The sequence below is a fragment of the Phalacrocorax aristotelis genome, chromosome 1 (assembly GCF_949628215.1).
Source record: "Phalacrocorax aristotelis chromosome 1, bGulAri2.1, whole genome shotgun sequence".
In the NCBI taxonomy this organism is placed as follows: domain Eukaryota; kingdom Metazoa; phylum Chordata; class Aves; order Suliformes; family Phalacrocoracidae; genus Phalacrocorax; species Phalacrocorax aristotelis.
This window is the reverse complement of record NC_134276.1, coordinates 56,000,443-56,020,391: the sequence shown is the minus strand read 5'-3', so window position 1 is coordinate 56,020,391 and position 19,949 is coordinate 56,000,443. Positions and strand designations below refer to the sequence as shown.

The window sequence follows — 19,949 nt, the reverse complement described above, 5'->3', positions numbered from 1 at the left end:
CATTCACATAAAATTGCTAGAGGTTTATGTTGGCAGGAACTTATCTTCTCCCTTCCCCTCTGTTCCTTCCAGGTCTGAGAATCATACACATGTTCGGAAAGAAATGACATTACCTCAGAAAAGGTGGATATTTCTTCACGCTTCTTACTTTTATACAAAACAATGTACCTAAAAGGGCTACTTTTGTACCATACTTTATCAGCTTATTTAGATTATGAATTTGTTCCAGACAAGATCATTTCCTTGGTGAACGTGTCTGGAACAACTCACAAAAAGGAGCCCAGGCTTTGGCTACGACCTCCAGACTCTATTATAACACAAAATAGTTAGTAATCCCCCTTTCTTTCCTGGATATTTATGACAGAAAGTAAAGTTTCTGAGATGAAAAAGACTGTAAAAAGTTTCTTTGGTGAGGAGAAAATAATTCTAGATGTATGTCTCCATGTATCGAAAGAGTATAAGGTAAAGTGAATTACTCGTGCATAATGAATACAGTTAAAACGTGTATGTTACTAAACCACATAAATTATCTTCTTTCACCTATTTTAATGTGGTACATTAACAAGAAATACTTATGAAATAACTTACCTGTTGTACAAGTCATAATTATTTTTTTTTAAATTCAAAATCATAAATGATTTATAAAGTCCTATAATAATGCTTCTCTACAACAAGAAAATAAATATCTTGTTTCTGGAGTTTATTAAATCTTGAAAGTTTTTTAGTTAACTTTTTTACTTTACTTTTTACTTAAAAGGTCTTTTTAGATAAAAAGACTGTAACAAGAATATGTGTTTAAACTGCAACACTAAAAGTTTACTTCATATTCATACATTCAAACTATTTGGTGTTCCAGTTTAATTATGGTGTCATTTGTGTCTTTTGCTTGTCTACTGTCACCCGTTTACCAATATAGATGGAAGACTAAGTCTCTGTGCCATAGAGTAAGAGGAGTATGACCCACACTTTGTTTTCTTTGCCTCACCTTATTTCTGTCTCCTGTCTTTGTGGTTTTCTTACTGTTTTTCACAAACTGAAAGTTAGAAACAATTAAATACTGGACCACTGATATTTCTAATGTGTGTAAATTTCCTTCTGCTGTGATTCCTAAGTTGCTATGTGGGCATTGGCCAACTCTGTCCAGTTCTATTGCAGCTGAGGTCTGTTTTTCACTTAAAAAATGTTACACTGATAAGCTAATGTTCTGTAATGCCTAAAAGCAGCATGTAACAGTGGAAAAACTGAACAACGATCTGTTATATACCAGAAGAAACAAAGTAAAATTGTACAGATGTACAGCAATTCTTGAGCTTGACTACTGAGTAAGATTACAAGTGTTTGCAGATCAGCAGCTTATGAAGGGTTGGATTTGAGCAAATCTAACTTTTCGGACTTGTTCACCCACAAGTATGGGTTTTTTTCTTTTTATGTCAGTTTACTTAGGACTATGAATATAAGTTTCTACAACAAATCACGTTTGGTTGGTCTTCCATCACATATATGATAAAATACAAACCATACCTAAATCCTGAAGTGTACTCAGACTTTATTGGCTATTTGTATGTAACTAAAACAAAACTGGGATGCACTAGAACTAACAAGCTAACATCAAGGATCAAATGTACTGTAGTCTTCCTCTAGATTTAGCTGAAGTTCAGGCATGTTTTTCAAAGATCAGTAAGCAATAACACCAGTGTAGTTCTAGCTTTTCAGTTAAAAAACAAGGAGTTTGTGATCTGTCTTAGCTTGAAATTGATACCAGTTACCTGAAGCTAAGAAAATTTATCTTTTAATTTTTTAATTCTAGTTCCTCACCTAAGATCTTAGGTATCTTGATAAGATTATTTAAGTAAACAAAACTACCTTATTTTACTTTTTTCAATTTCACTTTTAACAAGTCCTACTTTCATATCACAATGATGCAAAAGAAGGATCGTTCAAGCTGTTTCATTTCTCTTAAATATACACTTAAGTGGTTTCTGAAGAAAAATATTTTCCTGATCCATGTTGTAACAAAATTCTTACTAATTGGAACATTTTAACAGCTCTATTGAACAGAAAGTCCTTGTCAGTAAGGATGTGTGATATATACCAGAAGAAAGTAGTGTGTTCTAGGACTCTTTCTGGTACACATTCAAGACACCTTTTAAGGTGCATTCCAAATATTAAATGCATGCCAGCATAAATCCATAAAATCACAACAGCTCATTAAAGGTACTAGTAACTCAAGATACATGCATAAGTCATAATATTGAACAGTATGGATTCATATTTTATTAAGTAATATCTTAGAAAAGGTTCAAATGAAACAGCATTATGTGCAAACTTCAGCATGCCTAATACATAGTTTATAATTCTAGAGATTTATAATGCATGTAGTATATTGAGAATATGAAAGCTAATTATATTTTTGACATTTTGAAAAGATTACACTAAATATATCAATATGAAGAAAATTCTAATGCAGTAGAAGAGGGTGAAAGAAAATGTACTATTCTCACAATTCTTTTATCATTTAATACTTGCTTAATAGCCCTAGTTATATTCTAAAACTATTTTACAGTCTTTCCATACCATAGAGTGTCATTATCAAATAGATATAATTTATCCAGTGTTCCAAAGTTCATCTGGTTTTAAATATTTGATCTCTAACTTCTTTTTTCAAAGTTAAATCTTCAAAGGAACTTTCAGGAAGTAAGCCTCCGAATATTTTTGCAGATCTCTTAAAATCTCATCTAGAGGAGCTATAGTAGGACTTGAAAGTATATAGACTAGATATCAGTGCAACAGCATCTTAGTCTGAATCCGAACTGACCTGTTAAGGCATGCCCCAAGATGCTCAGTCTCATTTCTCCAGTTGTTCCAATCAGTATTGGGCAAGCATACATTACAGATTATCTGTGGCCACATTTCTAAGTTGCCTTTTTGCTGTCAAGTGAAGAAGGACTTGGGGCTCTCACCCAAGCTTGGAAACTTGGAGTACGCTCAAATTCAGTAAATACAGATAAATTCAAGTATTGACACCAGCCTTGACTTCTTATCTGAATTACTGAATTTTGCAATATTATTGAATTTTGCAATACAAAATGAAGAAAAATGGAAAAAAGTCAAAATGGAAAAAAAAAAATAAAAAAAGCAAAATGCAGAAATGCAATTTTGGTGATACCAGGCATCTATTCCTGTCACCTCTGCCTATATTTCTACACTGAAGAGTAAGAGATGTAGAATAACTCCCCGGTTCAGAGAAGTAGACTTACTTGTGCTTCAACCCAGTTGCTTACGCTTGCAGTTCCATGCCACTGAAGTGCACAAACAAACAATTTTTTTGCAGACGATTATTATAAATGTGGCTCAGAAAAGAAACAAAACACAAAACCCGAAAGAGTAAGAAAAGCAGAAAGAAGCGTAAGAAGTAATAATGGCATTGATGTTGAGTAGGCTACAGTACATTGGTTCCAGCAGTGCTCCATGAAATTCAGCTACCACAACTAAACCTAATATTTTTTCTCATAGTTCCATGAAAAAATAGAACAATTTCTCTGCTTAACTGCCAAGCCTTTTATGTTTAAGTAGCCACTCAAAGGGATATGTCATTGTAACACCCTTTATTTGACTAAAATACTGTTTTGAGGTCAGTCTGCATTATACCAAATATGTAGTAGCATGTGTTACGATGAAAGTGATACTTGTATTCGTACTATGCTCATAGAAATCTGATAATTGCAGTCCTATTCCTGTAAATCTTGTAAACATTATACAGACAACTTTTCCACACCTTTTCCAAGATAATTCAGTGGTATTTCTTTGTGGAAAATATGACAATTCACTATTTAAATGCATGAAGGAAAAAGAACCATGGACTTACAGTCTGTAGTTTTCAGGACTCTTCTGACTTCTCCACTTCCTGATCCTCCACAACCATCTTCATCATCACAATCTCCACTGATTTGTTCATCTACACCTCCACCACTGCCTGTTTGCCGGAGATCCCATTTGTCATATTTAGGAAATGATTTGCCCTGCAACAGCTGAAGACAAGATAGACTATTAAAATTAGCAGTACAGATGGAAAACTTCAGTGAATACCCAAAATTTCATATATCTCTAGTAATTATCTGATTTTAAAAGAAAATTCCAGGACCCACAGAATGAGAATTCTGATTTTTTTTTTCCTGGCTTACAGCCAGATTTAAGAGAGTGGTGTCTGGAGGTGTACACTTCATTTTTAATTAAAAAAAAAACCCTCTGTGTTGTTATTGCTAGATAAAAATAAAAAATCAGGCACAAATTCCTGGCCCAGAGACCAAGTAGAATGGATACAGATACACCCTCACTCCTTCAGGCTAATCCCCTTTAGAGCAGATAGACAGCATCCATGCTACACAGCTAATGGTCCTGGATCTTTTCAAGACCCATGTGGTGTCCACGTGGCCTTAAGATACAATTATTATTTGTGGATTTTTCAGTTTGAAATATCTGAAATAATGTAAGAGCTGTGCTGCAGCTCTGTATTGGTGAATACAAACATACATGTTCTGTGCTCTAGGTTTGTCACATGGGCATCTGGTAGAAGCTGAAGGAAAATATGTGTTGGGACAATATCAAATGCCTGGCCAGGGAGCAGCAGGCCAAGCTAGTACAGTTCAAGCTGGTGCTAGCCTAGAGAGAACTTTTTCCCAAATCACATCTTGGCATTGTTTTGGGAGAACTAATATGGTGATCTAAAACAAAGCAAAGGGATAACTGATACTGGCCTAAACAGTGTAAGTGATTTGGGTCCAGTACACAAGCTTGTTCTCTGGCTCCTTTTTATTTATCACTATAAATATGGCCAGAGATGCCAGCATGGTCTACAAGACAATGGGTAGAGATCTCAAAGTTTAACTCATTTCTCTGTCTGTTGAGCAGAGCTGAGCAGTCACCAGAATAATGTTCATCTCTTTCATTTTTCAAATGTACAAATGCTGTCATTCAGGTTTTTAAATATTAAGTGGTAGGAGTGTCATACATACATATACAATGTGGCCTCTGCCCCAGCCAGGTTCAGTTCCGTTTACATGTCAGATACGTATAAACTTTGTAATATCTAAAGAAACAGGTTCTGACAAATGTTTAGAATTCTTATAACTTTATCTAGTCCAAAATATCAGCTTGTACAGGAACGTGCATTGCAGTTGCTTCAGTCTAGCAAGATTTCTTTGCACTGGCCAAAACTTCACTGGTTTAGGTTCTTTAATTTAATAATCAGGTGTTTTCTCTCCTGAAAGTAGCTACTAATTAGTCTGAAACAGACTCAATTGTTTTATAACTTCAAAAATGTGGTTGCTTTCTTGTTTAGGCAAGATACTGGGTTTGATTCTTGGACAATATACTCAGTTTCTTTGCAGAGTATGGAGTCACATTCCAACCTACTTGATTTGTTAAGTGCTGTACAATGCCCAGTAAAAATATTTTAATCACTACTACAAAGACATCACTCAGATAAATCTCAGTAATTTTATAAAAGCCCCATGCAACACACTATAAAAATGGGAGAGTGCCATTCGCCAGTGAATCGACAGAACCAAATTATGCAGCACTTTTGATTCAAAAGTTTTATTATATGTTTTATGTGGTATATGGTATATATACAGTATAACATATCAGTTATTTGCTACCTGAAAGACAAACTACCTAGCTAAGACAAAAAAAAAGTTCCTTTGTATAGCTGCCCTGCTCCCTGCTCATTGTGTAATCCATGCCATACTACTGCCAACACAGCATATGCGGCAAAAACCCCACAGCCAGTTTAACTAACTACATCCAGGTAAACAGGACCTTTTTCTTTTTTTTTTTTGTCCCAGTTCAAATCATGACACAGCTCCAAAGCCAGCTGTATGATAGGGTGCTCTTTACCCCTGAGATCTGTGGCATAAATGTGGGAAGGAACCTCCAGCAAAACAGATTTTCAGACAAGAGTTGCTGCCAAAGTCTCCATAGTACAGAGCCATTTATATATACTTTTTTTTCGGCCTGAGAACATGCATTCCCCTCTACATTCTGTATCTCTGTCTCAGTCTTAAAAATGTATTACCTTAATAAGGTCTTTATATTTTGCTGCTTCACTAAATTTCAGCTCAAAGTAGTTATGTTCTCATTCCTCTTTTTTTCGTTTCTACTTATCGTGCATTATTGACTTATGACTAGAAATCTGAAAACCCAGATGATCCCACTAAATTGTTTTAAATAGCAATTAAAGTAGGTTCAATATTGAAAAACTGTTCTGCAACTTTTTCCAAACTTCTCATTGTACTTGAAAGAGTAAAGAAATGAACAAGCTCGTTTGTAATTTGAGTTTTGTTATTCTCTTCAGTCTCCTTAACTGTACAAAAAGAAATGTTAGTTCTATATAAGTTCACAGATCTCAGTGCTGGTTCTTTGCTAAGCATAGCTTAGATCTAACATAAATTATTTATTAAATTTATACAATACGTGTACTTCTTCAAAGCTACCTTGATTCACATTAGAAATAAAGATAAAAGGTATTTTAAAATACTATTCTGTTGTTCTCTAATTTTTATAAAGTTACTATTTAAGAGGAAAAGAGACATGGGTTATAACTGGAGAATTTTGTTGTATATGCTTACTGGGTCTTTCAGCTGAATAAGGAGATTTACTAGTTGTATACCATGTGCCCCAAAAGGCTAGCACAACAAATGTTCTTCCCTTTGTGTCACAGGCTAGAATAATCTCTTTTTCTTTCAGGTGTCCAAAATGGGTTTGCTTTCTATTAAATTTCTCTCTTTAAAAATAATACAGTGGGTTTAATCATGCATCATTGTATTTCAATTAAAATAGCAGCAAATATAATTGACAACCATGTTAGTTTACTGAGTTATGGCAAGGGTTAGGTCACCAGTGTTGTGAGACTGCAGGAGGCATGCCAATATTCTAGCCCAGATTTGCTATATCTTTCCCTTAATTTTGGTGAAAGTTTGTTGAACTAAGAATTTGAATCTAAAAACATGCCCTCTGATGGTGGTATTATATTTTTGTAGAAAGTCAGTGTTTTCTTACAACTACTGTGGTACATGTGAGCAGGTGATTGACGTGGGCTTAAGCCAACTGAAAGGCCCTTGTGAGTCTCCAACTTCACACCTTGCATGCACAGCTTTGGGAAGTTGAGCCTCTAGCTTAGATCTCTCACAGACCAATTGCCTAAAAGCCCCTTGTGATTTTCACCAATGGCTTAGTGGAGTGTTTTCTTTGTCTCAAACAAATTCTGAAAAAGAGTATAATACCAAAAAGTACCATTATTAATTTTTTTTGGGAATTTCATCTTTTAGAATGAAAATACAGGTTTGGGTGACAGAAGTTACGTTGCTGTAATAAAGTACTTACAGCGTCCTGTAAAGATATGACTTGGTATATATAACATTTCAATAAGAAAACAGAACTGCTTACAGCAGCTACAGAGGCACCTATAAGGATATTTGAAACTTCCTGACAAATCTGAGTGTAAGCATTATTAGGAAAATTATCACTAAGAACGTAGGGCTGTTATACAGTCCTATAGGGTCTGGTAATTATTCCAGATTATTTAAGATTTTTTTCAATGATCTGAAAAGCAGTATAAAACATGAAATTGTAATGATAAAACTTCTAGTGCTACAGGAACTGGACAACTACTAAATAACAAAGAGAACTGACAAATTGCCAAAGAAGATACCTCATCTGGTAAGCCAGGGAATAGAATTAATTTTTAAACACATACTATAATAAAATACAGACAAATGTAAATTTGCAAGTCTAAATGTTGTATTACATGCATGTTAGAAGATAAAATATTCTGTTCTGTGAAATAATTGTGGGTGTCCTGGAGAGCCAGCAGACTATGAATTATCAAGACTACCCTTCTAGCTAAAGATTTTAATGGGATATCTTTGGGGACAGAAATAGGAATGCTAAGTCAGATTAGGGATGTTATATTACTCCTAAATCCAGTTCTGGTTTCCTCTGTTCAGAAAGAATGGCACAGAGGTGAATTCTATTAAAGTGGTTAAAAAGGAACAAAAAATACTTTGGTTTTTTAACCAAAGAGCTCGTCCTTTAGTGCAGAAAAAAGAAAAGCCTCACTTCAAGAATTTATTTAACCAGCCTTGTAAGCACCTACATGGCAAACACAGATTTGACAGATTTGTGTAGCAGGCCAAAGCATATGAAAATAGCAAATGAATCGAAAACTTTTATTTACACATTCAGAGTGAATCAAATAAATACATATTGTCAATACCATACATTTTTAAAAAATCCATTATAGTTTTTCTATATCAAAATAATTTATTAACAGTTCTTCTCAGGTTCTTAAATTTATTAGTATATGTTCTGGATCAAATATTTTTTGGTCTTAAAGCACATATTAACTCAGAGGTTCAAGGACAGGGTATGCAGGAGGTTAGACTAACCAAAATGGGCCCTTCTGGCTCTCAAAAATCTATGAATTCATGTAAATAAATCTGGTTTAAATGAGAAGACTGGATTCTATTTTACTTTCCTTTGCTTACAGGAAGTTACAAATGATTTCATCTCTCATGAGTGATGAACAATGAAAGGCAAGGGAACTTATGTTTACACTATTGAAGCTGATGTGATATTGGTTCTCTTTCAACAAAAATCTAGTATCCTATTTACTTATCACACCCATATATCTTCAGGGGAAACACTGATTTTCTATGAATTTTATTTTATTCTTTTTCAATAAAAATATCTTTATGATACTCTGTTGCAGTCAATGTGAACTAAGTTCAGTCATAATATTTTCTCTGTTTCATTTGTGTATGTATTATAAGTCCTTGTGGAAGGAATCCCAAAGGAGCTCAGCAGTGAATCAAACCTAGAAGAATTCTTTCTAGAAGTATGACTATTTTGAACTCTTTCAAATGAGAAAAACTATGCTAAAGTTTATTCCTCTGCTTAGCATTACATACCTGAATACTTAAAAGTACAATATTTCTCTTCAGCGTTTGTATTAAAGGCTACTTACGCTTCCATAGGCCAGAATCTCCCGCAGGGTTTCATTTCCAATAATGCAAAAGATCCTTAACAAAAATCTGTATTCTAAATTAGAAGTCCAGCTTATATTGGAGACTTATATTTAGATAACTAGAGTTACAACTCTCTCAGGCCCTCGTGGCAGTGCCCTCTGGGTTGGTTTTTTTTTTTTTAAATAAAGCTGTAGTTTTGTGTGAAGTACATCAGCCCCTTTTTAATTTTTTAGTTTTCCAGTGAAATTTTCAAAGACAGACTGAGATTTCTAATCATCTATAGCTTCTACATCACTGAGATGATACAGAAAGTACAAGAAATGTGCATACTGCTGTGTCAAACTGACTGCTTTTTGCCCAAGGTCCAGGGCTAAAACTACGTTTCAAGACTGCAGACTCATTCTACTCCATAAAATCACTAACAAAACAGCAGCCTGAAATTCTGATGGAAGTAACACAACATTTCTCTCCAGTGTAAGCCAACTCATCTGAACACAGAGAGAAATAAAGATTAATTCTGCTCACTGAACACAAGCAAGAATCAGTAAAGTGGCTGTGAGCCAGCACTGCACCACACAGCTCAAACTTACACTTTGTGCTTTCTTGATAAACTTTTACTACCTCAGGATCAAAACAATTGCTGCTTGAATAGCAGAAATAGGAATTACCTCAGCTTATTATTATACTACTACTTCAAAATCCAGGCATTTTTTCTCACTAGTTATTTATGTAGCATTCAAAACTACTTAGTAAGCAAAATTTTCTCAGAAAGATTACTGAATTAGGAGAAATAGCTAGTATTTTTCCCTGAAGGTATAGTTCAACAAAGCCAGGTTATGAGCCCAAGCACTAGCATGCACTGTACATCTTTTTTTCCATCATTATCATGCTTACGGCCATCAGAGATTTGAACTGACCCAACTAGCACTCCCTGCAAAAATGCTTGACCCCAGTTTGAGCCTTAGCATAGTCTAGGGACTGTTCCAACAAGAAGCCTGGATATGGCTGTTCTGCTCTGGGAGGCAGGACAGTTGCAGTCCCTGACCAATTTTGTTTAATACAACAGATACAACTTTATGGGATGTCTACAGTGCTGAATAAAAGAGGAGTGGGGAATGAGCTACAGCAATAATATGGAATATCGGTATTTCTCAATCTTTGTAATTTACATCTGTTTTGGGTTATTCCAACCACTTCTCCTTAAGTTAAATCTCTTATTAAAGAGGCTAGAGGCTTATCGGAAGCACTGGGGAAATGAAGCAGTGTGTCCTCTCATCCTTGATCCTCCTTTTATTTAGCAATATAGATACAGCTCCTAAATGTAATTGTCCCTCAACAAATATCCTTTCCCTAATTTGTTACATTATTAAAGACAAAGTCTTCTCTGCTGTAAAATTTTTGCTTTATGTCTGGAAGTGCATTTTACAGCTAAAACCCCTCAACTCATGTTCTCACATGAGTTCTGTCATCAGTGATTACTTTTCTTTCCAGGTATTACTGGTTCCAGCTGAATACAGGAGCAAAAGATGGGCTTTTGTCTGTTGGTGCAACACCTGCTAGCAGAGTTACACACATTATCAGCTTGATCTGTTTAAAAAAAGAGTTTTTTGGTCCTTAAAAAATGCGTGTCTTGCTAATATCTCACCGTAGATTTAAATCATCCTCAGAAAATTAAGTAAACAAGTCAGGCATTTCTAAGATAACAAATGAGAGCAAAATTAAACCCCAGAATAATAGTTATACTCTTCTTTCTGTCTAGGTAGTTGAAATAACAGAACAAAGTCATATTATATATGATTAGTTTCTAAATATTAATGTTCTTTGCCTGTTTCACCCATCCATGAAGACAGCATAGCTACAAGCAGAAATAGATGATAATATTAATGAAAAAGAAACATAAATTTCAGAAAAAAAAACATGACCAGCAAAATTTCATTTAAATATTTCTAAAGCTATAGGAGGAGCTTTCTATGTTCTTCAGAGTTATGGATCTACTTGGGGTTTTTATTTCACTGTTCTTTCCAGTTCATCTGTTTCATTGTATTCCTTTGAAGGTATTTGGCATAATACCCTCCAATAGACATTACAAATAATTTTTTAGATAATTTGGAAATAATTTTATCCTTTACGTTATCCTCACATGTGTTTTTAGACTTTCTCCCTGGGCAAGGGTGGATACTAATAGATACGACATATATTGAACCTTTTTCTTCTGTCATAATAGTAGACTGAAGTAACATTTTTATTCAGAAGCTGAAATTCTGTCTTTCAGAACAGACTATGTGAAGCGCTAGAAAGCCTGCTATCAAGTGGTTAAATCAACTGAGGTCTAACAAGAATAAATAAAAGGATTGATTTAAATAACATGACATACTGTGATCAGATAAACCTCATCTGAAGAAGGTTACACAGGATTTTGAGTGGCTTTTGGTTCCGGATTCATACTTCTCAATGTAGATGTCAAAAAATGTAGGTGTTTTTCTCTAAGTAAGGTGTCTAAGGTCCTCAGTAGTAATTTGCTTGTTAGAAGCCTGATTCGATTTTCTAGACATGGTTGTCTAGTGCCATTTGAGATGGGGCACTACATGGGCAGAGGGATGTGATAGAGAATTTGCAGAAGACCTTCTGGAGCAGCAGCTGGAGGCCAAGGGGCACTGAGCAGGAATGGATCCAGGCACATGTGTAGAGGCAACTGAGCCATAACCTTAGTGAACAGAGCCAATAGAAAGCAGGGAGCTATTCAAATGAGCAATGGCAAGTGTCTAAGATGAGATTTATAGAACAGAAACAATTAAAAAAAATTATTTCCAAGCAAGTTCTTCATTCTTTTAGCCAAGCATTACATTTTTAGTTTGTTTCTTTGGTAACAGCACAGCTTCTAGCACAACTAGGCCAAGTGGACAAAAGCAGAATGGGATCCCAACCGTTATCTAGATGCTATAGCTATAAAATGGCAATTTTCTTATTTCTTTGTATGTTCTACCTCTATATAAATGTACTACAAGGAAGAATAAAGATCAGAGTATTTGTGATAAAAATAACAATTACAACTTAAGAATTAAATTTTCTGGAGGTCTTGAGTGACACGCTTATGTGAGTAGACTCTGGAGTGAGTAAGGAAAAGCAATAGCTGCTATATAAAATCCATGAACACTAAGTTGACATCAGGGCTAATATTGCATTTAAGGGGATGTTTGAATGTTAATAACCATGCTTCTAACAGTTTCTGCTGTATCATTCAAACACAAATTTAGGAATTAAAAGGAAGACCTTACTGATAGTTAGATAAGATTCATGTCAATGAATTATAGGTATTTACATCTGAGCTACTCAGCCTGATATCTTCTGGTCAGCAGAAAAAAAACCAGGAATCTTTAAGGCCCCTCCACCAACATGCTTTAGGCTTCTCTACAGGATGATGTAGACTGCATCCTAGAATCACCTATTTTTCTCTATTGCTGAGAAAGACCAGTTCTAATATGAGTAAATATATGGCCACATGAATTCTGAAATTTAACACTGTTAAGAAGGGGTGCCCAGCAATTAAGGCATCTTATAAGGAATGCAGATTTTCTGCAAAAATTATGCCAAAATCTAGCCACAGCTGATTCAGTTAGAAATCAGTTCTTGTCATTTGACCTGGGGAGTCAAAGACCTCCAAACCTGCTGCTAAGATGTAATTCTTTTGCTCCTGGCTTTAAAAACTCCATGAAAACCTTGTGGGCTGACTAAGCTTTCAATGAGACTTTCATCACTGTAGCACATAGCACAATGTTTCCTTAATGTAAAAAAAACAAACAAACCCAAGCTTCTGTTTTATCTGTACTCTTCTTGGATTGTATGAAAAAAGGTACAAATAAATTCAGGGCAATAGAATTATTCAGTTCCCCTCAGAGGAAGAACTGACTTGAATTTTGGTCAGCTTGAGGTCTTTGCACCTTAATTTAGGTTACTGACTAACATTTAAAAATCCTTTTTAATTCTTGTGTACTGACTGAGAAAGAAATCCTTTGTTATCTATTTTGACATGAGAATTGAGCCTTACATACACCATTTTCTAACTGAATAAGTTCCTGTGACAGATCAAAATTAAGCTGAGGTGCTATGTGTGAAAGCAGCGATGAAGCTGCTTAGAGCTTAGAAAAGAAAAATATAGACTGGAAAAGAGTACAGATATATTAAGGAAGCAGTAACAGAATTAATTTTTGCCACTTTCCAAAGTTGAAGTTCTTTCTACAGTTTATGGCATTTTCAGAGATACCACTTATCCAGATATTCTTGAAGAAATAGGAAATCAAGAAGCAAGGGAAACAATATGTTTAAATTAAATGGAAGCTGATTGTCCAGTAACAACAACAACAAAAAAATCACTCGTGAAAATTTGATGTTAGAATTTGGACAAACTTGTTAGGACCATGACCATTAACAAAAGATAATATGAAGGATGCAGATATGAGGAGTGCTAGCTCCTCCTAAGACACACTAAAGGGAAGGATTCCATTGCCCTGTCTCCAATATAAGATCTCACAAGGCAGTCGTGTCCACTTTGTATCTATCCAATTATTTCTTCTGAAAAGAAGACAACTAAAATAATATTGAAGCAGGAAATTAGAGAGTCAGAAAGATGTAAATAAGTCTGTTTCTGTTCACATACCATGCCAATCTAATATCATACTAATTTGCAGGCTCTATGCAGCTGAGTTATTCTGACAGGTATTCTGCGTGACATATTTCAGTTATTTCAATAAGTCATGAAGGTAACGAATGGTTATAAATCCTCTTCTCTGACAACTGATGATGACATTGTGAAATAATTCACCCATGGTTTATCAGTACATCAGTGAGAGATTATAGGAACCATTATCATTGGTGCCTAGCACATAACAGGGAATAGTCAACAAATTATTGACAAATAGGACATAGTAAATCTTTTAATTCCTTGTGGAGAAAAGAACATCTTGGTTTTAGTTCCAGGTAACGCATACTGGAAATAAGTTACAACAGCAAGTGGCATATGAAAGGCAGACTTGATATGCATGCACACCACAGCAGAGGAGTGGAAGTGAGCAGCTCAGACCAACAGCCAGCTGGGCCAGGAGACATGTTTGTGGGGTTCTCAGCATTTCAGAAATCTTGCACAAATGACAGCGTATGCCTCCCAGACACGTATGTCTACCATCTAATAACTGCTGTCGGGCAGTAGGTCCACAAAAGGCCTCCACGTAATCAGGAATACAGATTTTTTTCTAATCTATCTGCATGTGAAGCACTGATCCTTACAGGCTGTACTTCTAGAAAAAGGATTACAGAATAATACTTTATGTAGACTTCATCTATCTCCACTAAAACTGAGGCATATAGAGATAACAAAAGGTGTTACCGCAGATGGTTTACACACTCAGAGAACCTAGAGACTCTTATGTACAGTTATCACTAAATTATCAACAACAAACTATGTCATTGCATTCCATTATGACAGAATTTTATGTTTCTAAACAACTAGTAGAAATCTTTCAGCAAGAAAAAAAAATATTTCTTAGTATATATTTCTAAAATTGATGCACTGCCAGAAACATTTGAAACCAAGTTAAATAAAAGAAGAAAGTAGAAGGAAGCCTTTACTTTTGCTTTAGCCATTGTTCTGTAGATAATATACGTTAAAAATGGTCCCTCGTACTTAACAAAATGTAAATATTAAAAATGCATTTCCCTCTTCAGTGGCTGTACATGTACTTTTTCCTTAGATCAGAACATTTTAAATTGATCTAGAAGATGATGTGGGAGTACACACCTATAAAATTTAATACAGAACTCAATTACTATGAAACAAAACCCTTCAGTATTCATTTATCTCACAATGGAGCATAACAATGTTGTCTATAGCACATTTTTCATGGGGAGGGATTCTCTACACAAAAATAGTTCCCCCCAGTACAAAAGAAATCTGGCAGGACCTTAAAATAATTAAAAAGCAGGAATGTCCTTAGGTTAGTAAGATCAAGTATCAATTACAAACGCATACCACCAGTCCCTATCCGTGACTTTGTCTGGCCCAATTTTATAAGAGTTTGCCATGCAACAAACCACAGCAAAAACATACATCCAGAGGCTTCTGCATTATTTACCAAGGTTTTCTTAAGGTTCTATATATCCTCTTTTAATTTCCAGCATATAGCCTTCTGTGCTGGTTTTGGCTGAGAAGGGGTTAATTCTCTTCGCTGTAGCAGTGAGGGACCTTTCCAGCTCCCCGCGCTCTGCCACATGGGCAGGAGGCCGGAAGGGGCGGGGCCACAGCCAGGGCAGCTGACCCCGACTGGCCAATGGGGTGTTCGTTCCGTACCATGTGACGCCATGGGCCAGTGCATTAATGGGGGCAGTTGGCACATGAGGGTTGTTGCAGCTCAGGGACTGGTGGTGTTGGGTCAGTGAGTGGTGGGTGGCTGTGTCATGTGTGGTTTGTTTTGGTGGTTCATTCCGCATTCCTTCCCCCCTCTCAGGTTTTGCACCTCTCATTGTTCTCTGTTCCATTGCATTTTTGTTGTTGTTGTTGTTTTTTTTAATTTTAATTATTCTTATCCCAACCCACAAGTGTTACCCTTCTGATTCTCTCCCCCATCCCGCTAGTGGGGGAGTGAGCGAGTGACTGTGTGAGGCTGAGCTGCCAGCTAAACCACAACATCTTCAGACAGAAATCTAGTACAAACTCTAGCATGTCAATTATGCCCCACTTCAGCCTTACACTGAAAGTTTTCCAGCTGCTGAGACTGTGTGCTGGCACTTCTCAGAAGGTAAGTGAACTCTCAAGGTCATTAAAATGAGGCCTTTCTGCCACACAGCTTACTGCTTGCCCCTGTTCTTTAGTTGTCATTTATTATCATGACTTCTATATAACTATACTCCTTTAGTTATATTCATTGTGCAGTAAGGCTGCTTTGCATAAATTGAGACTTACCCTGTATGAAGGCTGTATTTTAAAATCCTCTTTGCCTCCAAACTATTCTTAAAATGGTTGCTATTGCCTAGTCTTATCAAAATGCATCATACTTGTTTTTCAAAATCTCCAGGAGAATTAATGTATCTTTGAAGTGGTGGAGGAGGGAACACATATGAGTTGAGAACAACTTTCTTGGTGCATAAAGAAGTGGACCATTTACAATCAGAGTCTTCTCACAAAGGTTTGATAGAACTATTCTTTAGATCCCATTGGGTCTTTGTACGTGTGATAAGATGATAACTTTTCTCAGAAAAGCTAGCTTCAAGTTCAAATAGCTGCCTATGCTATTTCTCTGCATTATTACTTATTCAGATGCAATCAAATACCATGCAGAATATTATCAAATAGAAGAAGCCTTTTTTTGAAATTCCTGAGAAAGCCTGGCTCATCCATTTTGCAGCTGTAATATGTGCGCAGTAGTCTAATTATAGTAATCCTAATCTATGCAGACTATGTTATTAAACGTGACATATACTTTAATTGTTGACAGATGGCTTTGAAACCTGCATAAATATTTATAAGGCCACAAGCACTCCTATATCTAGCACACACAAAAATTCCAGGTATACTAGCCTGCCTTTTCTGAATCCTTTTATATGCACATGCAAACTCAGGAGTTCCATTATCACAACTATTTTATTGTTTAGGTTATCTAAAGACTTAAAAGGGCCATTTCCTTTTTAAAGTGAAATGAATAGTTCATAGATTACAAACAGCTTTGATTGCTTTGGAAATCAGAGTACTTTTTCAGCAGTACATTGTATTGCATTAGCCCATGTGATCGCAGTTATTAAATATTGCTATTGTGCTGTTTGTTCATAACCACCCATCTTCACTGGTCACCTGTGTGGGACATATCAATAGAAACTTTCAGATCTGCAAGAACAGTGCAGGAAAAACAGGATCAATTCAGCAACATCATTCATTGACATGTGAATCTAGTGCAGATGTTCCTATTCTTTAGAACTTAAATCCTCATTTAAATCACATATAATAAAAGCTTTGTTATTAAAAAACAACCCAAAACCAACTAGAAAATAGGCAACACTTAAAAAATATACCATATAGAAAATTGATTCAATTACCTGAGCTTTTCAAAGATGTCCTAGGGTAGGCTTAAACTAACAAATAAGGTGAAGACTGAGGAGTTACACAAGTCACAACAACTACTTATGTATCTTTGCAGCTGTTAGGGTGGAAGTCACTTCATGTAGCTTTTGCAATATAAACTCGGGCATCTGTCTCTGCAGAAAGACAGGCAAGTCCAGTGAGTAATTCATCTCAGCCTAAAGCTAACTGAAAGATGTTTATTGAAGTCAAAAGTCAGATTCCCTGCTCTGCTCTCAATTTTTGTAAGGAAAAAGCATCTGTGCCTGAATTAGGTTTCATTTTTGTTCACTGTAGCATTTTCCTAATCAATTTAGACATCTGCAGGCTAGTTGAGTGGTTCTAGTCACCTTTTAGAGTCATTGGACCTTTTATAGTCACTGGAAAGAACAACCATCTTCAGAAGACTGACTTCATCCTAAAATAAACTATGTAAGAATGCATGGACTTACTTATTACTGATTTTGCAAGGGTGTTAGGCAGCACTACATATTCTGAAGAGGGTTGGTTTTTTTTTTTTCCCCCTGAATTCTTGCACTGAAAGCTCATTCTGGGAAAAAATAACTCTCCTGTGGAAAATGAAGGGAGGGGGGTGACCATTTAAAAAAGAAAAAAAGAAAATGAGAAACCTTAGCATTTAACTGAAAAAACTGTAACCATGACGTGATAGAATACTAAGTCATTTCAAGGGGGTGTGATAATACCTTCCTTGCAAGTCTGGTGAAAGGATCAGTCAGAAAGGAAGGAAAGAAAGTACATGTCAGCCATTTGATGGCAGTCTTCCTACTGTCTCAAAGACAGAGAAAAAAATACTTTAAAAGTCTAACTGACAGTAAATTAGAAAATAATTTATTTTATTCATTTTCCTTACAATATAGATTTTTATTGTGAATTTTATGAATTTCTTTTGCACAGCAACAGTAAGCATTGAATTATTCTCCTCGTGTCAGAAATATTTTGCACAAAGCATGCCAACAACTAAACATCAGGAATAGGTGAGTCAGCATTCTAAAGCTTTTATGAAACATAAAAAATCTTCAATTCCTTTGACATGAGCCATGTTTATTGTATATTTTCTCTCACATAGAACATCTAATTGGGGAAAATACTAGAAACTCCTGTTCAATGCTGTTATACATTTTTCATTTTATTGGAAGTATGAATTTCTAGCATTAAAGACTTTAATACAAAATTAAGAAATCATTGTTAAAACCTAGAATTAATATCATAAGACTTTTTGTAGGGCACTTTGGTGTTTTTCAATTTATCATAATCCACTTACATATGAGCATGTCCTAGCTGTTCTGGGGATAATATGTGACAGATGGAGTTTGAATTTTGTTTCAAATGCTAGCAAAGTTTATATATTGCACTTAACCTGACAGGGATTCCATTATTGCAATGTATTCATTTCCTCATGGTTCTGTAATGTAAATTTATGTAGAAATAAGAATCATTAGGAGATCAAGTATTAATGCAGAAAATTACAGCACACCTTTGATAAAATATGAGTCAAAATGTTAAGTCTGAGTTTTAGTTTCTAGAGTTCTGTGTTACCATTTCTCTTTATATACTTTAAACATTGAATGTTCAATAAATTATAATCCTAGAAGGTGTTCAAGTCAGGAGTTTTGCATATGGTCATTTCAATAATATACTACTTGGATACACATAGTATAGACTTATACATTGTGTTTATAAACTAGTACTCACTGACAGATCTCCCATCTATTGGATATAGCAAAATTTGATTTTTCCTGTTACTGTAGTTTTCTTTTACATCCAGGTTTGGGGATATATATATACTATGCTATAAATTACAAGGAAAACAAAGCAGTTCAAATGTGAACTGGTACACTATAGTGCAGTAACTGGGCACTACCAGTAGTTGTGCTCCAGCTTGGGAGAAAAATAACCCCTGTAATTTCCCCAGGAAGCAAAGACTATTAGTACAAGTCTAGTGTTAGGGAAGAGGATACGGCTCAGAAATCAAGAATTTACACGTCTCACTCTTCCTTAAAATTCTGTCAATAGAAGAACAGTTATAGCTTATTTTCTTTCATATAATACCTTAATTGTTAGGGTTTTCATGCAGAACATGCGAGATTCAGACTGAAGTCTTTTCCTGTCCATAGTGATTCATACCCCACTTTCTTCAATTGTCCTAACTCTTATGCTCTAGTCTAGTTTCATTAAGAAAAAGGAAGCTGTGTTCTCAAGATTTTCTTATAAAAATGCATCAGTGAAGAAGGAATTCTTAATATTCTTAATATATTTTATAGACCCAAAATTCTGAAGAGAGATCACAGATCTGTGACCTCATAGTTAAAGATCTAAAAGTTATACTCACTGAAGGATAAATGAAGTTCTTCCTCAAAGATCCTGTAGCTTTGACTTAAAGGCACTCTCACTGGGAGAAACTGAACTAGGACCTCTGACCTGGCAGGGTAGTATTTTAATCATCAAACTATTATTTTAGGGGAAAGAATGGAAATAGCAACAGCTTCTTCTCTCAGATTTATGTTAAAAGACTATACTGTTTATAATATGTGATTAAATACTCATCTCCACCAATACAAAGGAGCACACAGACACAGTGGCTGGAGGGGAACCCAGATGATCCTGTTAGAGGTGAGCCCCTGCCCCAGCCCCCTCATAAAAGCATCAGCCTCATGGGCTGTCCCCTTGACTTAGTAGGGAAGGATCTCCATGGATCACTTCGCAGACTGAAGGGACTACTTCCTAGGGGATGAAACACACATATGGGACGCCGTGTCTTCTCATTAAACTTCACCTCTAACTGCTGTTTGGGGGAGAGACTCTAG

General features: G+C 35.6%; 1 protein-coding gene across 3 annotated transcripts in view; it reads right to left on the bottom strand.

Moving 5' to 3' along the window:
• The window catches only part of GPC5 (glypican 5), a 763,124-nt gene that overhangs the window by 338,402 nt on the left and 404,773 nt on the right, over nucleotides 1-19,949 (bottom strand). For all 3 annotated transcript variants that reach the window (XM_075089583.1, XM_075089590.1, XM_075089601.1), the window contains exon 7: nucleotides 3,866-4,028. In XM_075089583.1, coding sequence (XP_074945684.1) covers nucleotides 3,866-4,028 — 163 coding nt within the window. The remainder of the gene's footprint in view (nucleotides 1-3,865; nucleotides 4,029-19,949) is intronic.